Below are 26,055 nucleotides of genomic sequence, written 5' to 3'. Positions count from 1 at the left end.
GTTATTTAGCTTTTCTCCTTCCCTGAAAAGTTAAAGCTCATTTTGTAAGCCTCATCCACGCAGATGAAGATAATGAAGCATTCGTGACAATTAGGCTCTGCGGCCCAAGTGATGTAATCAGCCTCGATGAAGTGCTTGATTTCAGATCGGGTTTGAAACGCAATGCTGAAATCAAGGCTTCACAATAATAAATAAATAAGGCTTAGCAGGCTGTCTGCCGTTTATTTATTTATTTATTATTTTTTTCATTAGATTGCGTAACAGAGTAAATGGTGTGTGTTCTTGCAACCTCTAAGCCAAAACAAAATGTTGGCCCAGTTCCACCTCCAGAATCCATGTCAACTTTGCCAAGAATCTGTCAAGCTAAACAAAAAACACAATGTTGCAGATACGTGATACTGTATCTCTTGGCGAGGGTATGGTGTGATTAGTTAAACCAGAGATACAGTATAATTTATTCTTTCTCCGTCCCCCCTTTGCCCCCCCCCCCTTTTTTTATTTTCACGCAAGGCTAAGCTAAAAGCTAAAAGACTGTGGAAAAGTCCTCACGTACCGGCTGAAGCAAGACGCATGTGCTCTGTTGCTGCATCTGGGTGCAGCATGCTTGTAAACCATTGCATCCCTCCTTTTTTTCCTCTTCCTCTATCCCTCGTTTATTACAGGCTACAGTGGCCCAGTCATGTTTTTGTTGAAGAAACCAAATCCTTTTATTTTCTCTCTCTCTCGCGTTCTCTCTCTCTCTCTCTCTCTCTCTCTCTCTCTCTCTCTCCCTCCCCCCCCCCCCCCCCAAAGTGCAGTCTCTGGAATGTTTAAAATGCGGGTGCCGGCGAGTATAAAGAATGTGATAATAGGGGATGGTGGTACTGTAGCTAAAAACGCTGGAGGAAGCCCAAAGCCACTAGGTTAAATGTCAAGGTGAGGCAGGGTGGGGGGGGGGGCTGTGGTAGTGGTACAATCTGATTTTGGTTTGTTTTTGTTTAGATGTTTGTTTTCTTTACAAGCCGAAGGTCCAGTGCTATATTCTACTGTCACTTAATGATGGAGGTGAATGGGATGACGCAAAAAAAAAAATGCATTGGGATACTTAGATCCTCACGATCCATGATGTGAATCACTGCTTTGACATACAGACACAACTCAATAGAACAATAAAAGTAAAGGAGCTACAAGGGGTTGTTGACGTTACTCCACAGTAGAACCACTTTTGGTTCCCTAAAGAAACACGTTTGTGAAAGGTTTGTGTGTGTGTGTGTGTGTGTGTGTGTGTGTGTGTGTGTGTGTGTGTGTGAAGAACATTTTTGAAGGGTTAACGAACCTCAGCTAGATGTGAAGGTCCGTTACCAATTTAGCGGTTCTTCATCCTTGCACTTCTGTAGCAAAAAATGGTTCTTCAGTGAATCAGTTTTGGGTCTTGTAAGGCATCTTCCCTGGGAATGCCTCTGACATTGGCCACCTTCATAAATTAGATTTTTTGCATTATGTTCACTGTAAAAAAAAAAAAAAAAAAAAAAAAAAAAGAAATAAAATAATAATAATAATAATAGGACTGTAGAACTTAAATTAAGTAATGCCATTGAAGAACCACTTTTGGTTCCCTAAACAGCCATGCTTGTGAAAGAGATCTGAGATCTGTGTGTGTGCAGAACATTTTACAGGATCCAAGAACCTTTGATTGATATGAATTAATGTAAAAGTTCTTTAGGGAGCCAAAAGGGGATTTATGGCATCTTCATTGGGAACGTCCCAGACGTTAGCCACCTCTGCGGATTAAGCCTCATGGCAATTGACGTTACGTGCACTGTATAAAAATGTATTAATTAAAGTGCTTCAGAACTGAGCCATGTCGTAGAGGAGCCACTTTTGGTTCCCTGAAGTACCGCGTTTGTGAAAGAGATCTGAGATCTTTGAGTGTAAAGAACCTTTTAAAGGATTCTTTTATGGCATGTTCCCTGGGACGTCCCAGGCAATGACCATGTATACAGATTTAGCATCAGGAAAATTGGCTTTATGTTCGCTGTATAAAAAGAAATAAATCAGCATTTAGATGCAACAAAACATTTTGAGCAGTGCCTCAGAAAAACACACACGTTTGGTTCCCTAAAGAACCTTGTTTGTGACAGAGATCTGAGAGAGTAATGAACCTTTTGAAGGATTAAAGAACCTTTGCTTAATGTGAAGCAATTCAAAGGTAAAACGTCTAACGTACAAAAATGGTTCTTCAGAAAACCAAAAGTGGTTCTTCTGTGGCATCTTCTTTGGGAACGTCCCCAAAATGTTACAATCTGAAAATTTGCATTGCGTTCACTTTAATCCCATTCTAGCTTGCTAATTCCAGTCTGCTGAAGCAGTCACTGGCCAGTTTTACCAGTTAAAAGCTTCAGGCTCTTCAGGGTACCATAAGTGGTTGTTTTTTAAAAGGGTGGGTCAGGTTAAGCATGACATGCATTTGTTTGACAATATTTACTCCATTATCACGAAATAAATCTTCATCACGATAACGATTAAAATATTGCTGATTGCCCACCCCTACGCCATGTGCATTGATTACAGGTGCATTCCACTGGCTTCCACCACACCTGACCTGACCTCATGACGTCTTTCTCTGTGTCTGTCCTCACAGCTATCTGCCCTGGTTTGAAATTTACTACAAGCTGCTGAACACCCTTGCAGACTACTTAACCAAACACCAGGTGAGTTTCCCAAAGTCTTCAGCATGAAAGAGCTCTGCGGTCGATCAGCTGCTCCTTCGCTGAATAACAGAACTTTTAGCCGCGCTGCTTTTTCCTTTTCCTTTTCCTTTTCCTTTTCTTTTCCTTTTTTTTTTTTTTTTTTGTCTTGTACGGAGCGGCGGCAGCGGCGGTGCGCCAGACTCTGGTCACTTTCTCACATTGGCACTCTGAAATGCTAATGAGGGCTTTTAAAACTTTTCTCTGTGATGTCAGCTCTTCATGTGGCTGGCTGGAGCTCGGCTGAGCAAACTGCTAATGTCACAAACGCGAAAATTACCCCGCTCCTCTCCATCCAGCGCCGGGGAGCGAGCAGCCGCCGAGAAACCAAACCCAGCCGCTATACAGCGAGGTGCAAAGGAAGAGGAGAAGCGAAAGGAAAACCATCAGCTGCACGGCTAATCCTGGGCCGGTTAGTCAGGCGGCGCTGGCTGGCACTCGAGCGCTTCGCTTTGCTGTGTTGTTGACATTTAACAGACCAAACATCGAGCAGGAAGTCAATCCACAGTGATTTACTGGAAAACAAATCGCTGGGAAATGCTCCGTGCCAAACCTTTTGTTGCGCCCCCCCCCCCCAGAAAACCAAAAAAAACTAAAGTGCACAGCATACTGTACTGTAACTGCACACAGAGAGAGTGAGAGGGAGGTGGGGGGAGAGTTTGGGGGCTGAAATATGCAGCTTATATGAGGGGGAAAGGGTTTGGCGGTGGGGAGAATTGGAGCTCAGGGTATTGAAGAGGCAGTGTTTAAGACGGAGCGAGATGGAGGAAGTTGGAGCTGCTGTATCAGTGGGCTGTCATGCAGCTATGCTCAACAGAGCTACTAAGAGAGAAGTGATGGGGACGAAACCTCCTCACAGTTAACACAAACAGATCACAGGCTAAGTACACTGGGAGGCAAAGAGAGCAAGAAAAGCAGCAACGCATGCTCCACATCATCGAGCCACCCACCACGCAACTGCCTCTGCTCTGTCTGTCTGTTTAGTAAAAAGTTAACTACACTTTTTTCACATTTTCTACAATTTACTTTTTCACATTTATTGATTTTTAAAAAACTTTTATTAGACCCATTTGTTTGTTTATTTATTATTACATTTTATTACATTTTATCAGCCGAAAATTTGTTTATTTGCCAACTGCACATGCATAGTAGTTTCATATTTGTAATGCATTTCAGCCCAGTTACCAATTTTATTTATCCACTTTGTATATTTTGTACAAGATGAACCCTTAATCAATCTCAATGTATTTATTTATACATATTCTTAAAAGATGTTTAGGTAACTACCAAGCTTTTTTCAAATTGATTAGATTTTGCAATACCTGTAAACCACTTTTTTAGTCGTATTTATGTATTTATTTATACATTTTTTAATCAGTCTTATTTATTTTATTTATTTAGTTAGTCAGTTGCCAAACTGTTTTATTTTTTATTACATTTAATAATCTGTGTAAACCACTTTTCAGTTGTATTTATATATTTATGTATATATATTTTTTATAAGATTTTTTTCCTTATGAAAGGCTTTTTTTTCCTTTTTTTTTTTAGTTAGGAAGTTAGTTACCAAACTCATATTTATGTTTTATAATTCCTTTTATATCCGACTCATTTATGTATTTTTTCCAGTCTTTTGTTTGTACTTATTTATTGTCAAAACTGTTAACTGTTAACTTTTCTTATTAATTGTCACTTATCAGTCTCATTTGTTTATTTCTTCAGTTACACTTTTATATATTTATTTATAAATGTTATAAATTGTATTAGTCACTGTATTGGTCATCCTTCTTTTTCACGTTTCAGCAGTTCACAATCAGCCGCTTAGTCTTATTTATTTGTTTGTTTATCTTGCTTGCAAAAAGTTAACTGCACTTATTTATTATTTTCATATTTATGACATTTCATAATATATATTAACCACTTATTTATTTATGTATTTTCATTTGCCATATGGTTGACCTCACATTTATAATTTTCATGTACTTGTATAAGTACAGATAATCAGCACTTCATTTATTTCTGTATTAGTTTGTTCACTAAAAAGTTCACTTTTACAAAATGTGCACTATTACAGAACGTTCTGTATTATATAATATATATTTCTAAGCATTACTTGCCATGTTTGTTTTATAATCCATGTTTGCTTCTTGATCAGACTTCTGATCTTTATATCTATTTCATTTCTTAGTCAGCCATTTTTTGTAAAAAGTGTCCCTATGAAAGTGTGACGCAGTGTATTATTATAGTGAATGCAGGAGTCTGGCTCTTTCGTATTCCTTTGCCTTGTTTATTTCTAGACTATCCAGCTAAGTGTGAAGGCTGTGCAGTGTGTTAAATGAGTTGGAGTGTGTGGCGAGTGTGTATGCGCCCTGTTGCGCTTGCGCATGGCATGGTGCGGCGCATGAAGCCGAGGTTGACTGACGAGGGAGGACAAGAGCGATGACGGTTTAAGGCGAGGGGAAATGAAGTGTTTCCCCGGGCCGTGTTACTGACCATGCGTGTGAGCATCCGGCCTATCGTGACAGCAGCCTGTGCTACTCTAAAGTACACACACGCGCATGCATAGACACAACACAACATAAACACACACACACACACAGTCCTAACAGTCCTCGCCAAACAACTGATCCAAAAGAAAGCCTCAGACAATTTACTGCAGAAGAAAAAGAAGACAGCAAATAAACAGAGCAGATACGAGGACCCCTGCTGTTTCGTCCAGCTCTGCTGCTCTTGTACAGAACGTGGAGTTAGGCAGGGTAAATTTTGCCCTCGTCGGAAGACCTCGTAAAAGGCCAGTGTTATAATCCTGGGGCCTGTTTTGTGGCTGAAGCTTTTCTCCAGTGCCTTCTTAAAGCCGCCTTCCCCGAGCGAGGGCCTATGGTTAATTACGAACAGCCGATGTTGGCCATAAATCATGGCCGGAATAATAAGCGTCTGCCGCGGCCTAGCTTACCGTCTCTTAACCTCAGGATCGCTCGTTAAATGCACGTCCGTCGGATGTTTTTCCTCCCCCTTTCGGCCTTGCTGCAGGGATCAGTTGCGCTCCAAATTGGTCACCAATTGCAATGTTCTGTTTTTCTTTAAAAAAAAAACAACAATTTTTGATTTGCATGTTTGTGCCTTGTCGTGACCTCCGTGTTTTATTTCTGTCCTTTTGTCTTTTGCAGGAAAATGATTTGAACGATATGTTGGAAACGCTGCATGCTCTGCCTGTGCCCAAGCCCAACACGCCGGTGAATCTGAGCGTGGTAGGTACCAGAGCTTAGAAACACAAATTTGAGCCGTGGCTACTTGTGTAACGGCCACTTTCACTTTCACAAGTCGTCAGATCCAGCTGAAAACGCTCTTCAGGAGCCACCTGTCAGTGCCTCCAGTTAATATTGACCAAGTATTACGAGCTATAGAGTTGATATACTAGCCAGAGAGCTACTATTAGCTGCAGACTTGCTTTAACAGTTGGTTAAACAGTAACAGTAGCTAGTCATTTGAAAAGAAGAATACAGCATATTGTTGTGATACAGAGAATTGCACATAACATTAGACCAAAAAGAAACAAACAAAAAATATATATTTACATTTACATTTAAGGCATTTAGCAGACGCTCTTATCCAGAGCGACTTTCAAAAGTATCATGAAATATATAGTATTAAATATTAGCAAAACATATATATGTGTATGTATATGTTTATATGTATGTATCGTTCTAGATTGTGGATATAAATAAGAATTAAAATGTATTTTTATTTCAAGGTTTCTTTGCTTGGTTTAGGATGTGCTGCATTTTCTGTAACACATTATACTATAAAATTCCTGAAAAAGTTAGCTTCTAGTGTGTGCTGTATTTTTCATGTATTTATCATACAGATGTGTTTAACATATATATTTGTTTATTTGCTAGTTTTGAAGCTTGTCAATGCTGGTAATTTTTCCTCTATTCCAGTTCATCAAAACCTCAGATTTAGGAAAAGCTGTATTTGTGATGTTGCAGTTATTTTGGGAAAATTTACTTATTTGTAGTGTTTTATGTCTTTCACATCACTTTACTGTTTTTATTTTTTAATTCATCAGTTTGTCAGATTTCATTTGCGTATAGTACTGTGCAAAAGTCAGAGACCATTTTTCATTTGTTTTCAGTCAAAAGAGACTTTAAGTAAAAAAAAAAAAACATGTTGCAATGTCAGATTTTTTTGTTTGTTTGTTTTTGTTTGTTATTCCTTCCTATCAGAAAATTCACTTTGGAGTTGTTGAAAAATCCCCTTGTAGAAAACCTCAAAGTTCAGTTCAAAGTTTGTAGATTTTTGTAGTTCTTTTTGTATATTGCTTCTCACAGTAAGAGCTTCTTGATTAGCTCCACATCCTTTCAGACCTGGTTTTTATTTTTTTAAGATCTGAAACGTTATTTTAGTCTTTTCCTGTCTCTCAAAGATAAACGCTCAAAGTGCTTCAGTTCAGCTTGGTTCAGTTTGGTCTACAGGGTCTCCCAATTTAAGTCAATTCCAACCTAGCAGCTAAGATGCCCTCTCCATGTCTTCACACTAAGTAGCTTATTTTGTCTCCTCAGAATGAAGGTCAATGAAGGATGGTCTCTGGCCTTTGCTCAGTACTGTGTGTTTACATGTGATTCAGCTGCAGTATTAAACAGGTTTTGCTGCCCTCTGTAACCTTTTCCGCAGTTACTTGAACTAGCACAGGGACTCCACATGCAGCTTTTAAACAGCAGCAGTTTATTGTTAATAAGGCGGATTTAAATGTAACTTAACTTCACAAATCCAACTTCACAAAGGAAACCGTTTATAGCAAGAGGTGCTGCTTTACCAGAAACCGTCACCTGTTCTCAAAGATTGATCTGTGATTGGTGCGGCAGGATGTCTGAAGTGAGTGGTGACACTGTATAAAAAAAAAAAAGGCTGATAACTCATTCTGAGTGTGAACCTGTTTTACTCTTTCCTCTCAATGTGCAAGAACAAGTGTTTGCATATTGCCAGTAGGCAAGTTGTGAACGATCCAGGAAGCCAAAAGCCGGTGAGTGGAAAGCGAGCAAGAGTGGGAGCATGAGCGAGTGAGAGAGAGAGAGAGAGAGGCAGCGCACGAGAGCTCCTGATTCTGATGCTGCGGTTCTAATTGCATGGGAGATTTTGCCAAAGAATCTAGCACCGTCCCTTTTCAATTTGGCAAAAACAAACCATCCTGGGTGTTGGGGTCTGTTTCTTCTGTTTCTTCTTTTCTGGATAACAATCAAACTTCCTAAATGATTAATGCTCTTCCACGCTGCTGTATTCCCTTTCGGAATATCAAAAAGGTTCTTTAGTTTAGCGTTAAAAGCGAAAGGCACTTGTGCTCAAGTAATCTCCTTGATGCTTTTCCTGATAGCCCGTAAGCAAGCCGCAATTCGGAGCACTTAAATATCTGCTCAAGCTCAGGCAACATCACATTAAACTGGTTCAAACTGAATACCTATTGTGCCTGAAATTGCTCACCTGCACTTCCACACTGTGGCACAAGTGTCGGAAAGAGTTCCTTGGAGCAATAGCGTAGACAGGCCAGTCTATTTAACGTAAGGGTTTGATAGCAACTGGATGTTCTTCCTAGAACTATTTAGAAACCTTTATTTTTAAAAGGTATACTTTAAAAGGGGTTCTGTGTAGTACTGTTAAAAACTTTAACTCTTAATTGAAAAAAAATTTATACTGTTAAAACTTTATTATATTAAGGATTATAGACAAGCTTCTTTAGAGAACCATGCACAAGGTTTTCTTGTGTATAAAAAACCATTTGCATGCTTAGCCATGGTTCTATATAGAATCATTAATAACCCCTGAATTGAGTTTTTCATTGGTTCATAAGTTAAGGTAACAATACCACATAGAACCACAGCAACTTGAAGAAAGAACCATTTGAATGTGTGAAACTTTATTTAGAACCCTTTTTATTTATTATTTTCTGTTTTTAATTATTATTCTTTTTCTTTATATTTTTAACTATTTGTTTTGGAAGTTCTGTGAAAGGTAATGGTTCTATACAAAACCCTTTCAGTGCATAAATAGTGCTTAAAATATGAGGAAAATCTCTTGGTAGATGGCACCACAAAGGGTTCCACCATTTAACCATTTAAGGCCAAATAACCATTTTTTTGCTACGAGTGTATTTTATTTATTTAATTTAAAAAAAATAATTCTGGGTGCATTAGGAATGGGAGGTCAAGACGAGGAACCAGCGTCAGTCAGTCATGTTCACACAGCTTCCCACCAGCTTTTCTCAGACCACGGAGTTGGTCCCTGGCCGCTAAGTTTAGTTGGTAAGCCCCACTATCTTACGCCATCGCTGAGCAGAGATGCAGTCATGGACATGGCAGCTGAAAAGCCTGGTCCAGTCATCAAAGGGGATTTCTTGGGAGTTGCCTTTTGCTTTCAAGTCTGAACGCTAAACGCCTTCTCACCAGGTGGTGGGTTCACCTATCCACGCTCTTCTACAGCTTTCAAACGCTGGGAAAGGAGGGAAATGGTGAAATTGGGTTTGGAGATTTGCAGTAAGGGCTGTGTTTTTTTGCTGGTTCTGCTGTGTATTCAGCAATGTGGAAAGCAGCACAGTGTGTGTATGTGAGGCGGGAGGGGGATTGGGGTTGGGTGGGGGGTGGGGGGGCTATATCTAGGATCCTTCTCACACCAGGGAGAGCAGCAGGCAGGCAGGCAGAGCACAGTGATAACAAGCTCTCTGATAATGTGTGATTTTTATAAACATGGCTGCAGAGCGCCGGCCACCGCCAGCTGGAACTGCAGCCCACGACACGGAGGCCAATCAGCCGCTCTGTGTGGGAAAATAAACACGTGTATCCCTTCGCCTTGATGGGGACGACGATGGGCGAGGGTTTCCACGGTTTTTGGGGTCGAGATTAAACATTTTTGGGCCTACTCATGTCTAAATATATATGTACATATATGCTAAATGTATACGTATATAATATTAAGGCTGCACACTGTGTTGTTTGCCACAGTTTTGGCTAATAGCGATATTAGCCCAGGATGGGGTATTTCAGTTTCTCCTGATGTTTGGAGTCAAAACAACAAAATGGTTTTAGTCAGAATAATGTAGACCAGTCTTTAACCATGTGAACTGACTGATTAACCATTTTTTATTTATTGCATATTATCGTTGTCATGCAAAATCCCTGAATCTCCAAAATGGCAGCTTTACAGGAGAATAAAAAGAATCTTACAAAATTGGAATAGATTCATGAAATTTTGACACAGCATAAAGAACAACGGTCAGATTCGCATTATGCTAAATAGTGAAAAATTGCAAAAATAAAGATAAAAGGTTTTTGCGTGTCCGCTTGTCCTGAAATTCTATGTAGGTGTAAACAACCGCTGGTGTTTTCAAATTATGTGGACAGTGACTGTGTATTATCTACAGTACTGTCCAAAAGTGCTGCCCAAAATACCTGAAAATGTTTTTTAAAAAAATTATTTATCAGGACAAAATGTGTTTATTTGCCCTAAAATTATATATATATTTATATATCTTAAAAAAAAAAAAAAAAAAAAAGTAAGCCTACTATCAATTGTGGTTACAGCCTAATACTAATCTTATCGGCTTATCACTGTTTTTTTAAGTTCGATCAGGTGAGCTAATGCTGAATTTCAGCAAATTCATGCGATATCTGGAGGCATGGAGAACTACATTTCTGACAAAATGTTGTATATGCCATTTAAACTTTGCATTGTGCTGTATATACAGTTTATTACATTTTTACCTTCTGTATATGAACAGTACATTCGCACAGAAACAAGAACTGTATATAAATAACAGGCAAATTATTTCAACTGATATTGAGTCAGTGCATCCTCTTTTTGTGACAATTAAGCTTTGCTCAGTTAAAATTAATCATTCAAATCGAGCTTGTTTGCACCCCCCCTCCCCCCCCCCCCCTCTTTTCCCGTCGGGTGAGCTCAACTTGCTTTTGTTTGTAGAGCATATGCAAAGGCAAGAGAGAGTTGAACCCGAGCGCTCAGCAACAGATGGGCACTCTTCTCACACACTGAGGCACGGCCTAACCCGGGAAGAGAGAGGGAGAGGGAGGAACGCCACACAGGCAAACAAAAGCTGTAAAGTTAGCGTGCAGTGTGGGGATCTCTTGCTCCGGAGCCTCTTTGATCCAGACATTAAACCTGCTCAGCTTGTTCAAACGTGCGCCGGGCGGACCCCTCTGATCCTGTCGGAACAGAGCTGTTGGCTTTCTGCGCCTTAATAAAGACTTTCTCTCCTGCACCACCGCACCCCCCCCCTCTCCTCCGGCAGCGTCCGCGGGGGATCCGTCCTGGTGTTGACTCTGGCTATGGTATGTGGTGTGTATAATTAGAAAATGTATCCGCCACCGCTAAGATCGTCTGTCGTTCAGAGGAGGGTGAACTGATGAAAGAGGGGTGTTTGTTCTCTTCCTGACCGTTCTGACCATTCTCTCTCTCTATCTCTCTGTTTCATGTGTTTTCCTGTAGCACTCATACTTCATAGCACCAGATATTAATGGACTCCCCACCATACCTGAAAGTGTGAGTACAATGGTCTCTTGCCCTAAGGGAGCAAATCTACCCATCTGCTGTATGAAGTTACGCCTAAAGCCCTTTTAAAGTGATAGTAGGGTGTCCGAGGCTACATAAAAAAAAATAAATAAATAAATAAATAAAGTTGGTCCCTTAAGAACCATATTTGTAAAGGCAATGTATAACTGTGAAGAATGACTTCCCGTAAAGGTTCTTCACCAGTATAACTTTACGGTCTCGTGTTTCTTTGCATAGATGGTTCCTCTATGAAACCAAAAGTGGTTCTTCTATGACATTTTTCATTTAGGTTGAAGCATCATTTTAATGATTATAAATGTGTGAAGTATAAAGTATTGAAAAACAATCAATAAATATAAAAATATATAAATATGTTTTTTTTTTTTAATCTGCATTATGAGGAGTTTTCTCAATCCTCGTGCTTAAAAGCATTCACAACAAAGCTTTCCTTTTCCTTTCAGAGGAATCTGACCGAGTACTTTGTGGCGGTGGATGTGAATAACATGCTGCATCTGTATGCCAGCATGCTGCATGAGCGGCGCATCATCATTACCTCGAGCAAGCTTAGCACTGTAAGTAGTCCTCTGTGCTTTCCTCACCCTTATCAGACGTTCCATCATTTTCTGAAGTGAGTTTTTCTCAGGTTCACATCAGTGTGCTTCTCTTCGAAATAATCACTGTTGCTAAAGCCCTATAAGTCTGGATGGACTGTTGTCAATGTGCTGCACATGATGCACTGTAAATGTTTAATATATACTAATATATTATATTTCTATAAAATATACTTTTTTATAATATTAACCTAATTTTTACCCCAATTTGAAGGCATGTACAATACAGTTCCTACCCAGTAGCTAGGGCTCCCCCTTTCACATAATCATATAGTGACACCAGTGCTAAGAGGGTGAAAGTAAGCGTGTGCTTCCTCCAAGTCACTTGAAGCATTGTTGCATCTTTTTCAAAGCACACACTGGCTAGCATCGCACAAAGTGTTGGGGGGGAAAAGTGGGCGACTGTGGCATTGATTGAACCAATTACAAGTCTGACTCTTCAGTTTGTTTCGATGCCTAGAAATAATAACAAACCGATGGAAAACACGTGAAAGGGCCTTTTTCTTCTAACAGGAGATTTCACCTACAATTGCAACTTCATCACATTAAAATCATAATTTCTCCTGTTCAATTTTGTAGCTGCCAAAAAAAGCATGTGTCTCCCAAATGCTAACTTTACAGAGGCATAGGTAAGAAATACAGGGTATATTTTATTCCAGATGAGAATTGGAGAATTTCTGTTGGTCCATTCGTTCATTATGTGACGTGGTCAAAGTGCAGCTGCTGTGGTGTGGCGTAGTTCGTAACGGGGGCGTAGTTGTAAATCTTTTTTTTTCTTTTTTTTTTTTTTTCTTTTCTTAGCACAGCAACAATTTTCAGTCACAAGCTAGGTTTCAATTAAAAGTTTCCAACTTAACCTATCAGAAATGAAGCCAGATAAGTTCACAGGGAGTTCTTCTTTTACATATCATGTATTTCTAGCATTCTAAGCATACCACACGATCCACCCACCTTCATATTACACACATGGACTGGACTTCTGGCCCCTTTTGCTTCACTACTAGTCTTCATACTGCTCTGTTGTAGTGTCAGACTGGCTTTATTTTATCGCTTATTACCATTCCAACCTCTTTCACATAGTTTCTGTCCGGCTCCTCTTCCCCCAGAAAGGGAGTGGAAGCTTATCACGTTGGGGAAGGGTAGCAGGGGGAGGTGGTGGTGGGCCGCAGCCCAAACCTTCAGGACGGTTCAGGGGAAAGGAGCAAGTAATGTCAGGCTAGCGTTATCTCTGCGTTCTGCGGAGTTATCTGCAGCAGGAGAGAAAGCGAGTTTGGCCAAAGCGCCGGAACCGGTGGCCTCCGCCGGGATGACCCAATCTGTGGAATATTTCACTCCTCCGGGCCGCCGACATCATTCAGCATGATCACTGACATGAAGGTTTAGGATGTGTAAATCATTAGCTTCTTGGGTTAGGATTGCTTCCCACCAGACACACACACACCTTTTTTCCTTTCATGTGATTTACTGTTTTGAAGAACGGGAGGGCGGCCGACCTTCAGTTTTTAAAAGTAATATGCCAACAGAGTTAGCATGAAGCCTGGTGTTATTAGGGTTCCCAGTCACTTAATCTTTCCAAATCTTAAAGCCATCAGTTGTGCTTCATTAGCGTGCACTCATTGGTTAAGGACAAGTATGAGGTGGACGGTGGTGCTAAAATTCAGTATTGTTTTTTTTGTTGTTGTTGTTGCTCCCCTGAGATGGTCAGATGATATTTAGGTAAGCATTAATAACGTTAATGAGACCATGAGTACCTATACTATACTGAAATTACACCAAAAAGGACGATACATACTGTTGTAAGCACTAACTTAAACTTTAAAGAGTTGTTTTTATTGATTTATAAACTTTCAAAACAGTCTAAAGCACCTAGCAAAAAATCATTCACAAAAATACACACTGGGTTTATCTGTAAACAGAGGAATTTAAAAACTTTTTACAAACTTAGTCTGACCTAAAACGGAAATGTTTCCTTTTTACCAAAAGGTCCGTTATTACATGGTTGGTGTGGCGCAACAGATAATACTACTACCTGCTAGTGAGCTACCTCACCACGTGGGAGACTGGGGTTCAATTCCCAGTCTGGGTGACTATGCTGTGCTACACCAATAAGAGTCCTTGGGCAAGACTCCTAACACTACATTGGCCCACCTGTGTAATATGAGTAACCCTGTAAGTCGCTCTGGATAAGAGCGTCAGCTAAATGCCATTAATGTAAATGTAAATGTACATGCATGGTCTTCTGGACCTAATGGTTCATTTTGTTGTCTTCACACTGTTCAGCTATAATTTCAAACTGTATTATGTGAGCATTTGTTACAGTTTCACCCGGTTCACATTTCACACTGGCCACAATAAATACAAAGTAGGACATTACACTGCAGCGCCATCTTTCAAATGATATCTTCAGAGTATGACTTTATTACAACCAGTAGTGACCATTTCTGTTCTGCGAGTGAACTGGTTGCATGTTAAATCACATAATTTACTCAATGATTTCAATTAGACATTTATTACTGTTAAACTGTTTAATTTCTAACAATATAAAATATAAAACATTTGAGGAATTTAAATTTAGACCCTGTTTAAATGCTGTAAATCCTGGTATCTTCAAAATCTCAACTTTACAGCAAAAGGAAGAAAAACCTGTTAGCTTTAAGTGGACGTCAATCCAAAAATTGTTTATTCCAAGTCAGTTTCGAGTATCTTTTATTGGTCAGTTCATCATTACATTTAGACACAGTGTTTAGAACAACTGTCAGAATGACGTTTTTATCAAAAAGTAAAAACTGCAAAAATGGAGATACGTTTTTTTGCATGACCGCAACGTTATAAACGCTGTTATCTATCGCCGCTCAATTTTGTCAACAAACTGACTGGCCAAACTTAGAGTTCAGGCAAGGATTATGGGTCATACGTGGGTTAAAGGTCAGGTAAGAGTGAATGTTAGGGCCAGGTTTCTATATTAAGGCACATAAAGACCAGCTGAAATAATGAAGCATTGCAAAACTCTCCTTTATCCCCGTGCTAGTAAGAAGAGGATGTGACCGTGGGCAGGGTGTGGTCAAGCTTTTTGCCCTCTCCAGCCAGCTGTCCTTGCAGTGAGCTAGAGGGATAAATAAAGAGTGAAGGAGAGCGAGCGTGCGAAAGAGAGAGACAGAGGGAGCGAGACATACATTATGTATGCTTGAGGCCGGCCCTCTGTGTTTGGGCCCCCGGTGTGTACCTGCTGTGTCAGTCTAGCAGAACATGGGTGCAGACTCGCCTGTGTTGGAAAGCAAAGGAATAAATCATGATCTTACAACAATGCATCAGTTGACTTATCGCTGTTTCGTGACCAGAGGTAAGGAGTACCACTGTTTTAAAGCCGTGTCGCCTGGCTCGCGAGCGCAGCCGTCCGTGCAGCCTTGTCATATGCCAGTATAATTGTGCTGCATCAGGCGCCCTCTAACTAGTCAACTGGGAGGCCCCTTGCGCGTTTCATCCGCGCGACCCCCCTCGGCCGGCCCCCGGTCCTGACAGCAGCCTTCTCATCATGCTGTCAGTGGTATGCTAACAAGAGCTGATCCTGTCTTGGCCTGTGGTGCTAGCCACCGCAGTTCCTTTTGGCCTCAGACTTCTCACTTTTTTTTTTTTTTTGCCTGCCTGCCTGCCTGCCTCCCTCTTCCCTTACTTTCTCTTTGTCAGTTTCCTTTTTTTCCTCTTCGTCTTTTTCTGCTCAGCACTCGGCGGTCTCATTTCTGTGCCCTCGCAGAGCGATCTCTCATACCCTGGCTTTGATAGATACTTCTATATTCCTCGTCCCGTGCCACTTCCTTCTTCCTCTCTTCTTCCCCATGTGTGCTGCTATGGGGATGTATTATTATTATCTCGTGTTTACCTCCGCGTGCCCTCACCGCACCTCTTTTTTTTTTTTTTTTTTTTTTTAAACCTTCCCCCTCCCTCCTTTTTCTTCTCTTCCAGTTCCACCTGCATCTTAGCACCGCACTAGTCTTAGCAGCGTGCTAGTTTGTCGACAGGAGCTGGGAAATGGAGGCTGTGGTAATTGGGAGGCAAGTGGAGGGACCACGGGAGAGGAGCCTGGCGGCTCGCAGTAGCTGCTATGTGCTCCAGCATTGTCACCCCCTTGTCACACGGAATCACACCTTCACTCTGCCCCCCAATCACAGCGATGCTGCTGTCTGCGGCGCTGCTCTTATCAAAGATCAGGACTTTTTCCTTTGTCGTCTTTGTCTCTTTTCCCGAGGAGTTGCTATGGACACGTTCTGTGATGCAAAGGGAACGAGAAACTTCTTCACGTGGACGTAAACGGCTGCCGCTGGTGTCGTTAGGCTCAGACATCGGAGGTACCGTTTCAAGGCCTCTGCAGTTATCTTAACCTGGCGCGATGGAGTAGATGGTGGGCCTGGTGGTGAATCTGCTTTACAATCTGAAGCGAGGAAGGCCCTAGTAACTGATCCGTTGCTCCGGTCCTGTCATTCCGTAAGGAGCGCTGCTGAATTATTACATTTTTCCTCCTCAAAATCAGGGCCCACTGCTTCAGCACTGCATGTCCATAATAGGGTGAGATCTTAGGAGAAGCAAAAAATACTGAAAAAATTGCCCGTTCCTCTTGAGGGAAATTTGAAGGTCCGTTCCTTTGAGCATAGCTTGAATTCTCAGAGGCTCCAAAGCCTATTAAGCTCTTTCAGCTCATTCCGTGTCGTTCCTAGGCCTACGTCAGCTCAACCTTGACACTCAATATCTATTTGAGCATCCCTCTTGACAGGAACGACTTGAACACCAACACTTCCATTTCCTGAATGCGTTTATGGAAGTGATTCCGGCGTTGATTGTGAATATTTCTATAAATTTCCTAAACTCCCTTTTTGGAATTGGCCTTAACCAGTCTGTGAAGTAGCCATGTGTGTGTGTGTGTGTGTGTGTGTGTGTGTGTGTGTGTGGCCTGTGTTGGAGATACCCAGCTGTGGGATGTCCCTAATGGCTGGATGGGGGCTGTCGTACTTGTTCCTCTGAGCCTGGTCACCTCTGTATAATCTACCGCGTGTGGCTGGCCTCCACTTAACATGCTCTGAGCCTGCTCATTAGCACCACAGCTCAGAGGCCCCAGCAGGCACCAGATCCACACCCAAACAAGCCATAATCCCAGCATTTGTTCTCGTGGATGTGGTCTGTTCTTTTCCATCCAATGGAATATAAAACACACACACACGCATATGCAGCTCCCCACCTTTTTTTTTTTTTTTTGGGAGGGAGGAGGGGGGGGGGTGTCCATGTAAGCCATTTGGCTTTAGTCATTAAATATTTATCAGCTTAACCAATATTTTATCAGCAGCCCTGCTCTTGCAATTGGATGATGTGGAGAGTAGCTGGTCTTACGTTTTCACCCTGCAATTTAATTTCATTAATACTAAAGGGAAGAAAAGGAAGAAAGAGTACATTTTTGCTGGTTACCTTGAGTTCTGGGTTGCTTAAGGTTGTCTATTAAAAAGAAAAAGAAAAGCCTTGACTGAAAAAATAATACATATCTCTCTCTATATATATAATATGAAGTACCTCATTTGTTTGCTGAATTTCACCCTCAAATATTTATCTTGGTTTCACCACCTCCTCTCCTTTCAGTCCCTCTGAAGAGAGATAGTGTCTCCCTTTCAAGTTCAGAATAAATCAAGCCAATGGGGCTCGTCTTTAAGCTTTTTAAAATAATTGGAGTGTGTTGCCGAGTCATCTTCCTCATCTCTACGTGGTACAGAGAGGTTTCTCTCTGAGAAATGAGACGGCAACCTGTTTGAACAGTGAAGCAGAAGTGTTCTCGAGCAATGTAGTGACCCCCCCCCCCCTCACCCCCCACCCCCCCGACATGGCTTTCCGTGGTAGGGTCATTTAAGGGAAACAGTAATGAAATGGAGGATGTCTGCAAGCTTTGATATCATCTGATACCCACCTGGTGTGAGATGATATTAATATTCATTTATTACTCCTAAATTACCCAGACACAATTAGATGTCACTGCTTAAGGTTTTCTATTTACAAAGGAGATGGCCAAACAAATTTGCATATGTAAAAATGCACAACAAGGCCTGCTTCTTCTTCTCCTTCTTAATTAAAGCTCAGCTTGGCGGGAGTGGAAGTGTTCACTGTTTCTAACCTAGAATAGAACACAAAGGCACAGGCTTTATACCAACATGCCCAATGATGGGCTTGCCCTCCCTAAAAAATAAATAAATAAACACATATATATGTATGTATATATATATATCCATTCCCACTCCCACACACACCTTTTACACCTTATGCGTGGCTGTGAGGCCGTGTGTGTACTGAAGGGACGGGATGTGTTATAAGCTGGCTGCGACATGGCAGCTAAGCTTGACTGCTTTCACTGGTCACTTGTGGCATTGTGTGTCAGCGAGCAAGAGGGAGGGTCTCATGATAGTTTGGAGCAAGGGTTCACACATTACTGGAAGCTCCAATTGTCAAGCAGACCACCTCAACCCTACCCAACCCCCCCCCCCAAAAAAAGCCCAGTCTGCCTCCCTCCGGTATTCCAGCGGCTCACGGTCTCTCTCGGCTAACTCATGTTTCATTCTTTGGCAATTTGCCCTAATGAAGTCCCAAAGGAGCCTTCAGACCTCTGTTCTTTTTCCATATTTAATCATGTTATTTTAATCTGGTAGATGAGTGTGTGTGTGTGTGTGGGGGGGGGGGGGTGGTCTCTGTATCTGTGTGTCTGTATAGGTCATTACAATTGCTAGGTAGCCATGAGCATGGATTGGGGGTGTGAAAAGGGTTCACTTGGGTTTTACCACACCAGCCATACAATTAACTGTTGGCTTTTTGTTTATTGGCTTTATTTACTCCTCTTATTAAAGTGCTTAATTAGATGCTAATATTGCAGCAGAGGAACAGTGGCATACTAGTCAAATTTAAACCTGGCTTTGTCAGGGTGGGTTCAAATCCAGTCATTTAATTAATAAAAAAAATGTATACTTATAGTCACTGTCTGAACAAAGCCCGGAAGACCTTTGAGCTGTGGCAATATTTTGGGATGTACTGACCAGTGGAAATTTGCATGTGACACTGTAAATGTATATGTTAATCTACCATTAAAGGATGAACGGACCAATAGAAATGCTCCAAACTGAAATGGAATTTTTTATTTATTTTATTTCTTGAAAAGGTATAGAAAATTGTATCGAACTGTTCATTTGCTTAGTAAAACACTACTACTTGCACACATTTGTTTAAATAAATAGCATTAATACAAAAAGCAGTGGCTTTAAATGTCACAGTGTTCATTGAAACACCTCCACATTGAGAAATTCTTGTCACGTTTTTCTGTATTAGTGGATAATAATTGTATCTGATCTAATATGCTCTTGTGTTTTTACAAAAAAAAAACACTCTTACTGCGGAGTAGTGGGAAATAAATGGTTTAAATAAATGTGCTTAGGTGCTCAAATCCTTTGTACAGTACAGTATGTGTGTGTACACGTGTATATATGTATGTATAATGTATGTATAATATACACACAAACACATTATTGTACATGGAGAAAACTAAAAACAGACAAAAATGGAGACACATGTTTTTCTTTGGACAACAGAGGTATATGCTAATCAGTTACAACCAGTTCTTTTTATTTTGATAATTCATCATTAGAACGGGTGCAAGTAAACATGATGATTGCCATTAAAACTACTATAAAGAGTTCCAGTTACTTTGAAGAACAAAGTTTCCCTCGGATTGAATTTGTTAGACTGTGTTTATATACAGTGGAAGAGCACTTTCCCTCATCAGCAGACTTACTGAGCTTTCTTATTAAGAGCTTTAGGACTGACCTATGTTAAACCACTAGTTTATTGTGTTAAGCACATGTGTGTTTATTCTAGTAGAATGTTTTACACGTAACCCACTGCTTCCCTGATATGTCCTCCTCGACGCAGCTTGACTGATGCCATGATATCCGTTTAGTCTCCCAAACCTCTGCACATCGGAGCAAAAAGGAGGGGGGAAAAGCGCTCCCGTGTTTAACACTCTTGTGATGGTTTTGTTTTCAAGATAAAAGGCTAACTCTGATAGCGCCTGCTCTCCTGGCCCACATTATATAGAATCCCCTGAAGCAGAGCTCGCTGAAGACTGAAGCGATCTGTACTCCACTGTAGCTTCTGAAGGAGTTGCTGTTTTTGCCTGTGATTATAAGGGGACTCATATGTGTGTCGTTTTCTTTATTCTTGTCGTTACTATTTTTTTGCTCTCATTTCCTTGTAGTTAACTGCATGTGTGCATGGGTCCGCCGCCATGCTCTACCCTATGCACTGGCAGCACATCTACATCCCTGTTCTTCCCCCACACCTGCTGGACTACTGCTGGTAAGGTCACTGCTCATACGCTCTCTCGCGCGCGCTTGCTCCTCCACTTTTTCAGCCTCATAACAGTACAGTACAATATACACACATACACACACAAACACACACACACACACACACACACACACACACACACACTCACTTACTCACTCACACAGACACTAGATACTCTTTCACGATGTCCTTCACTCAGGCTTGCCCATGGCTTTGAGCTGAGGATGCGCACGTGTGTGTTTCGCTTTGATTGATGCAGCTTTACGTGCCATTGGTTTCTTGTTGGGGGTCATTATTGTGAGAGTTATTCAGCAGGGCTAAGTGTGCCATGGTGCTCCAGCGGTGATTAAAGCCCTGGATTCAGCACTGTTCTGGGTTCTCCAGCACACAGGGTCACGCATATGTAATCAAGATTTTTGAAAAACTTCCCTAAATGTTTGATTTCTTCAACTGGTTAAGCTCGTCTCGCCGCGTGTCTGAAAACTGCCGGGATTTGAATATCACAAATTGGACCGAAATGCTGTTCATTTGAACCAGCATCACCCCACTAAGCCTGGTTTTACACACATATATATATATATATATATATATATATATATATATATGTGTGTGTGTGTGTGTGTGTGTGTGTGTGTATAGAACACAAAGTAGGACACACCTGTTAAACGCAAGTTTGCCAGTCATACCGGCCAACAAGCTTGCTCGTTTAAGCTCTGTGCTTAACTTCCACTCCTGTGATGCCCTTCCCTCGTAATTAGCTAACACAGCGTGGAAATGTCGGCCGTGCTTCCGGAGAAATGAACCATCTCGTCACGTAACCTCAGTCCAACATTTCTGCCTTTAAATTCAGAAGGTGATGATTTAATGATGATTTAAAGGCTGGAGCTGCTCTCCAGCTTCTTACTGGAATGTTCTGTCCCACCTTAAATAGTACAGAAGCTGCAGGAGGCAGAATGTAACTGCAGTGCTGTTTTAAGGTGGAATTCGCTTCCTGGTGAATAGGCCATTAGAAATGCTCCAGAATGACTTCCGATGGTGATCTTAGCACTGGATGACCAGCCAGTTTCTGTAGCAGAGGATCAGAAGTTTTATCTTGCTACATTACCTGAGCCCAACACACACAAGACAAAATAGGTGATACTTCACTAGAATTCTTTAATCTCGTGTCACTACACAACACACACAGCCTGCTGCAAGCTGCTCCCAAGCCGATAGAGATACTGTACTTCATTTAATGTTGTTTGTTGTCCGATACCCTAATGCGATTTGAGAATTTGAGAAAATTGGAGAATTTTACATTAAAGAAAAGTCAGACGTTTTAAAAATTGGAATTGGCCAGGAAAACTGCAATGGTTGCTGATTGTTATATTTCTTAATTTGTAAAGTTGCTGTTTTGCAGATACGGGGGTTTTGCGCTACAACGCCTATATCCTTATATATCTCTTCACACAGGCCCTTTGGTCCAGTCTTGAGCTCTGGCCATTAGCACAGGCTAGCGTATCACTCTGCTCTGCTCTGCATTAGCTTGCTGTACTGTTTATGCACTTGCGCTTTGATTGGCCCACGCTGCTGCGCTTGACCCCAGTGCCACCTACAGCACTTCCTTTTACTGTGCTGTGCAAATGAGCCCACAAAATAAAGAGAGAACGCGTGTATATGCAGTGTAATTGGCCCGGTGAGCTGTGCGTGTCGTCGGATTCTGAGAATTCAAAGTGATTCGTACGTCTTAAGGAAAAGCTCTTATCCAGAACGGCTTCATATAGAACTGCTACTGCTTTGTGCTTTCTTTCCTTTCCGTCCTTTCTCAGTCTTATTTATGTCAAGATCTCTTGTTTCAGCGCGCAACGCCAACGCTGTGCCAGTTTTGTCACCTGCTAATTTATGACTCTACATTTCAAATAGTAATACCTTGTTTGGGCTGTGTGTATGTTGCCATATACTACAAGTGATGCCTGGCTTTTAAAGCGACCGAGCGGCTCGTTAAAAGCAATGAAACGCCAGTGATTAACAATAGCAGGTAGTGGAGTTGCAGTCATGGTCAGTAATAGCAATATATGCATGGACTCTTTCTCTCACCCTGTCTTTCCCTCGTTCTTTCTTTGTCCCTGTCCGTCTCCCTCTGCCTCACTATATCTGCTGAGGCAGAGGCCATAGCAGATGCAGCAGCAACACTTGCCCATTAGCCGCATAACTTGATTGAGCAACCACAGCAGCAGCTCCCCAAACCTATCTAATTACCCGGCCCTGCCTCGCTCCGCACTCCAGCAAGCCTGAAAAGTGACGCTCACCAATTACACTAATCACCTTCACCGCTCAGAGGGCCCCTTCCTGGAAACAGCTGAAGACGCTAATAAAGTTTACCTCCCTGAGTGCATTTCGCCGTGGATAGTTGTCGGTTTTCCATCATATTTCACTTGGAGCTGAGATGGGTTTTTTATCCGTATTGTCGCTGACGGTGGAGGACCTTTCTTTTTCTGTTTGTTTTATTTGGCGTAATTTAAAATGTCATGATGATGGGATCAATAAAAATGATCCACAGTGGCTCCCATTGAATTCTCTGTACATTAACTTACATTGAAAGTTAAGACCATCTTTTTCTTCTCTTGAAAAAAAGTTACTGTTTTGGAGATGACATTTTGATCCGACAGTGACGTTTTTTATTTATTTAAGATTAAGCTTTGTTAGTGTTGGAAAGGGTTTTTTTTTTACCATTTGATCATTTTTATAATGTTCTTTTTGACATGATTTATCAAAATGACTGCTCTGTCCATCAGTATATATATATATATATATATAATGATAAAATGTCTTTAAAATGTTTTCATATTTTGTTTGCTTTTTTCCACATTTTGTTGTATTTTTTATTATTTTTTTAACTTGGCAAAATTTCAATGCTTCACCACTTTTTGCTATTTCTGAACATTTTGTGATGATGGGATAAATCCATTTTCTGCCTTATCTTTTAGTGTAAGTTGATGCAGAATTTTTTTGTTTGCCTGAAAAGTTTTAATTTTGGAGATTATGTTTTGGTCCGACAGCGACAATATGAAGGCTCTGTCCATTAGCATTTTTTTATTTGTTTGTTTGTTTGTTTGTTTTTAAAATTGCATATTTGTCGCTGTTGGTGACTTTTTTTTATTCTTACTTTAAAAAAAAAAAAAAAAATTATAAATCGTCAGCCACATTTTACCTTAAGTGAAAATTCGGTGACGATGGGATCAATAAAAATGATTCAAAGTGGCTCAGATTGAAATCTCTTTACATGAAGGCAACTTTTCCCTTCTCCTGAAAGCCGTTACCGCTGCTGAGGTTTTGGTCCGACAGCGACGATATGAACACTCTGTCCATTACTCACTTTTTTTTAAGGTCGCATATTGGTTTATCTGTGCTAATGCACTTGCTTGACCGGCTCCCTCTGCTTGGACTGGTGAGCTGGTGGTTTGCAGGTGGTTGTTATTAGTTCTATTATAACTGTTAATGACCATGTCTTGCCTCTGTTCCTCTATAGTGCACCCATGCCATATCTGATTGGAGTTCATCTGAGCCTGTTAGAGGTAAGCAACATCAATCTACTGTCAGCAGCTTAATGTCTGTTCGTCCACTCCTTAGCAGACTCAGGATTTTCTCCACCTCATTTTTATCAAAGGAGTGCAGCTAAATTGCAGGCGGCTTTCTATGATTTGATTATGATAATGATGATGATGATTATTATTATTTATTTTTATTATTGACTCCTGTCTGGTACTATACAATACACATGTGGTCATTTCAGCTCAGCTCTTTGTGATTCATCCGGTCCAAACCAATAACATTGCTGAAATCTGTTTGATTGTTTGAAATTCTAATGGCACGATATTTACTTTGACGCCTCGCAGGCGAACACAAGGATATCTACAGAAATTGACAGATTGTTTTGCTTTTTATCTCCCGGGCTCGAGCGTCGCGGGGATATGAAAGAACGGGATGGAGCAGAGAAACAAAGAGCTGGTGTGTTTGGTTATTGGAAGCTGGCATGTTGGTTGGAGGTAGACCTATAGCGGCGCGTGTGGATTTGATAGCGCTGACAGTCGCAGGCACTGGCAGTATTTATCACACTCTCGCATTAGTGACAGTCCCCCTATCTGGCTGCACATAATTAGACCAAATCAGCACGCGGGCCTCCGTAGCAGCAACTGTCAAAAGTGACAAACCAGAATTTTTTTTTTTACACACTCTGCTGTTTCCCCACCTGCACCGGCACTGGAATAATTGTGGGATTTGTCGCCATCAGGACGCGTGACTACCTTTTGTGTGGATGCATGAGCGCTTCAACAAAAAAAAGGGGTCCTCTACCCAAAGTGGCTGAATGCAGCCTTTTCCGTTTTCTGACGAGCACAGAGCAGTGTGGCAGTTTCCACTAGTTTAGTTTGTTGCCGTGTAAAAGACGGTTGTTGAGTGAAGCGGTTTAGGTGTTCGGATTTCAGATCTCATTTTCAGGTTAGATCTGTATTGGCAGATAATTGATTAGAATATATGGCCATGAAATGACCGATGGTTCAAGCCAGTATGATGGTGGGTATGTTAAACTTTGGAGAGGCTACTGCACCAAAATATCTGCACTTAATTTACCTGACTGTAACCCAACAGAGATCAACCTGATTTGTCTGCAATGATTTATCTGCAATGCCAAGCCCGGTCACATGAAGTTCGACATAAAAAGTTCCACAGAGATTGATACCTGCATGAAAAAAAAATTAGGTATCGGCTTGAAAAGCTTCGGACATCAATGAGAAAAATATTGGTATCGGCATCAACCCAAAATGTCCACTTTGGTGCCCCCTGATTACTTTGTTTTTCTGTGGTCTTGCAAATCAACAATATTCTGAATTTTATTTCTTTTTTCATCAAAATGAAAACATTTCATCAAAACTGCAGCATTCGTAAAGCTGTATAATGCAGACATAAGACATAATGATGCTGAACATAAACATAACTTCACCCCTGTAAGCTTTTTAGCTTTTAACACTTGTTAGAATAATCCTTTATAAAAAGTTATGTGCGTTAATGTCCAGTCATAAAAGGCTTATGTAGGTGTTATGAGTGCTGGTCTACAGTAAAGTCTTAGTATACAGTAAAGCCTTACTATATATATATATATATATTTATTATTTTATTTTTTTTTTTTGTGTGTGCGCGTGTGTACTGTTGGTATACACGCGCGCGCACACACACACACACACACACACAAATATGTGTGTGTGTGTGTGTGTGTGTGTGTGTGTGTGTGTGTGCGCGTGTGCGCGTGTGTATACCAACAGTACTAATCTAAACTAAAATATATTTGTGTGTATGCGTGCGTGTGTGTGCGTGTGTGTGTGCGTGTGTGTATACCAACAGTACTAATCAACAATGTTCTTGCAGAGAGTGAAGAGCAGGTCACTGGAAGACGTGGTCATTCTGAATGTGGACACAAACACACTGGAGAGCCCCACGGACGACCTGCACAACCTGCCCAGTGACGTGGTGAGTGTCCACAGCTGCAGGTCCTTCAGTAGATGCTTCATTTACACACACAGTAGCCTTTTCTGGTCCATGATGTTGTTTTTTGTTTTGGATTTGTGTTTTTGTTTGTTTGTTTTTTTTTCTTTTTTCCTTCCTTTCTTGTTCTTCCAAGCCCACACACACACACAAACACACACACACACTCGCTCTTTCACACATTCTTCCGTTCTATGTCCTTTATTCCTTTTCTCACCCACTTGAACACTTTAACAAACACACACTCGCTCTCTGGCCAGAAAAATCTCTCTCTCTCTTTCTCTCTC

The 26,055-nt window shown here is 41.0% G+C and overlaps 1 protein-coding gene across 2 annotated transcripts in view; it reads left to right on the top strand.

The window, feature by feature from the left end:
- dennd1b (DENN/MADD domain containing 1B) overlaps nt 1-26,055 on the top strand; it is a 129,591-nt gene that overhangs the window by 60,838 nt on the left and 42,698 nt on the right. Inside the window, exons 6-13 of one of the 2 annotated variants that reach the window (XM_072660939.1) lie at nt 2,621-2,690; nt 5,891-5,971; nt 7,687-7,746; nt 11,217-11,270; nt 11,741-11,851; nt 20,160-20,260; nt 23,760-23,805; nt 25,652-25,753. In XM_072660939.1, the coding sequence (XP_072517040.1) occupies nt 2,621-2,690; nt 5,891-5,971; nt 7,687-7,746; nt 11,217-11,270; nt 11,741-11,851; nt 20,160-20,260; nt 23,760-23,805; nt 25,652-25,753 (625 nt within the window). The remainder of the gene's footprint in view (nt 1-2,620; nt 2,691-5,890; nt 5,972-7,686; nt 7,747-11,216; nt 11,271-11,740; nt 11,852-20,159; nt 20,261-23,759; nt 23,806-25,651; nt 25,754-26,055) is intronic. The other variant, XM_072660938.1, reaches the window with a different exon arrangement.

This window comes from Salminus brasiliensis, chromosome 17 (genome assembly GCF_030463535.1).
Source record: "Salminus brasiliensis chromosome 17, fSalBra1.hap2, whole genome shotgun sequence".
NCBI classification, from domain to species: domain Eukaryota; kingdom Metazoa; phylum Chordata; class Actinopteri; order Characiformes; family Bryconidae; genus Salminus; species Salminus brasiliensis.
The sequence above is the reverse complement of the archived record's forward strand: the minus strand, read 5'-3'. Positions and strand labels throughout refer to the sequence as shown.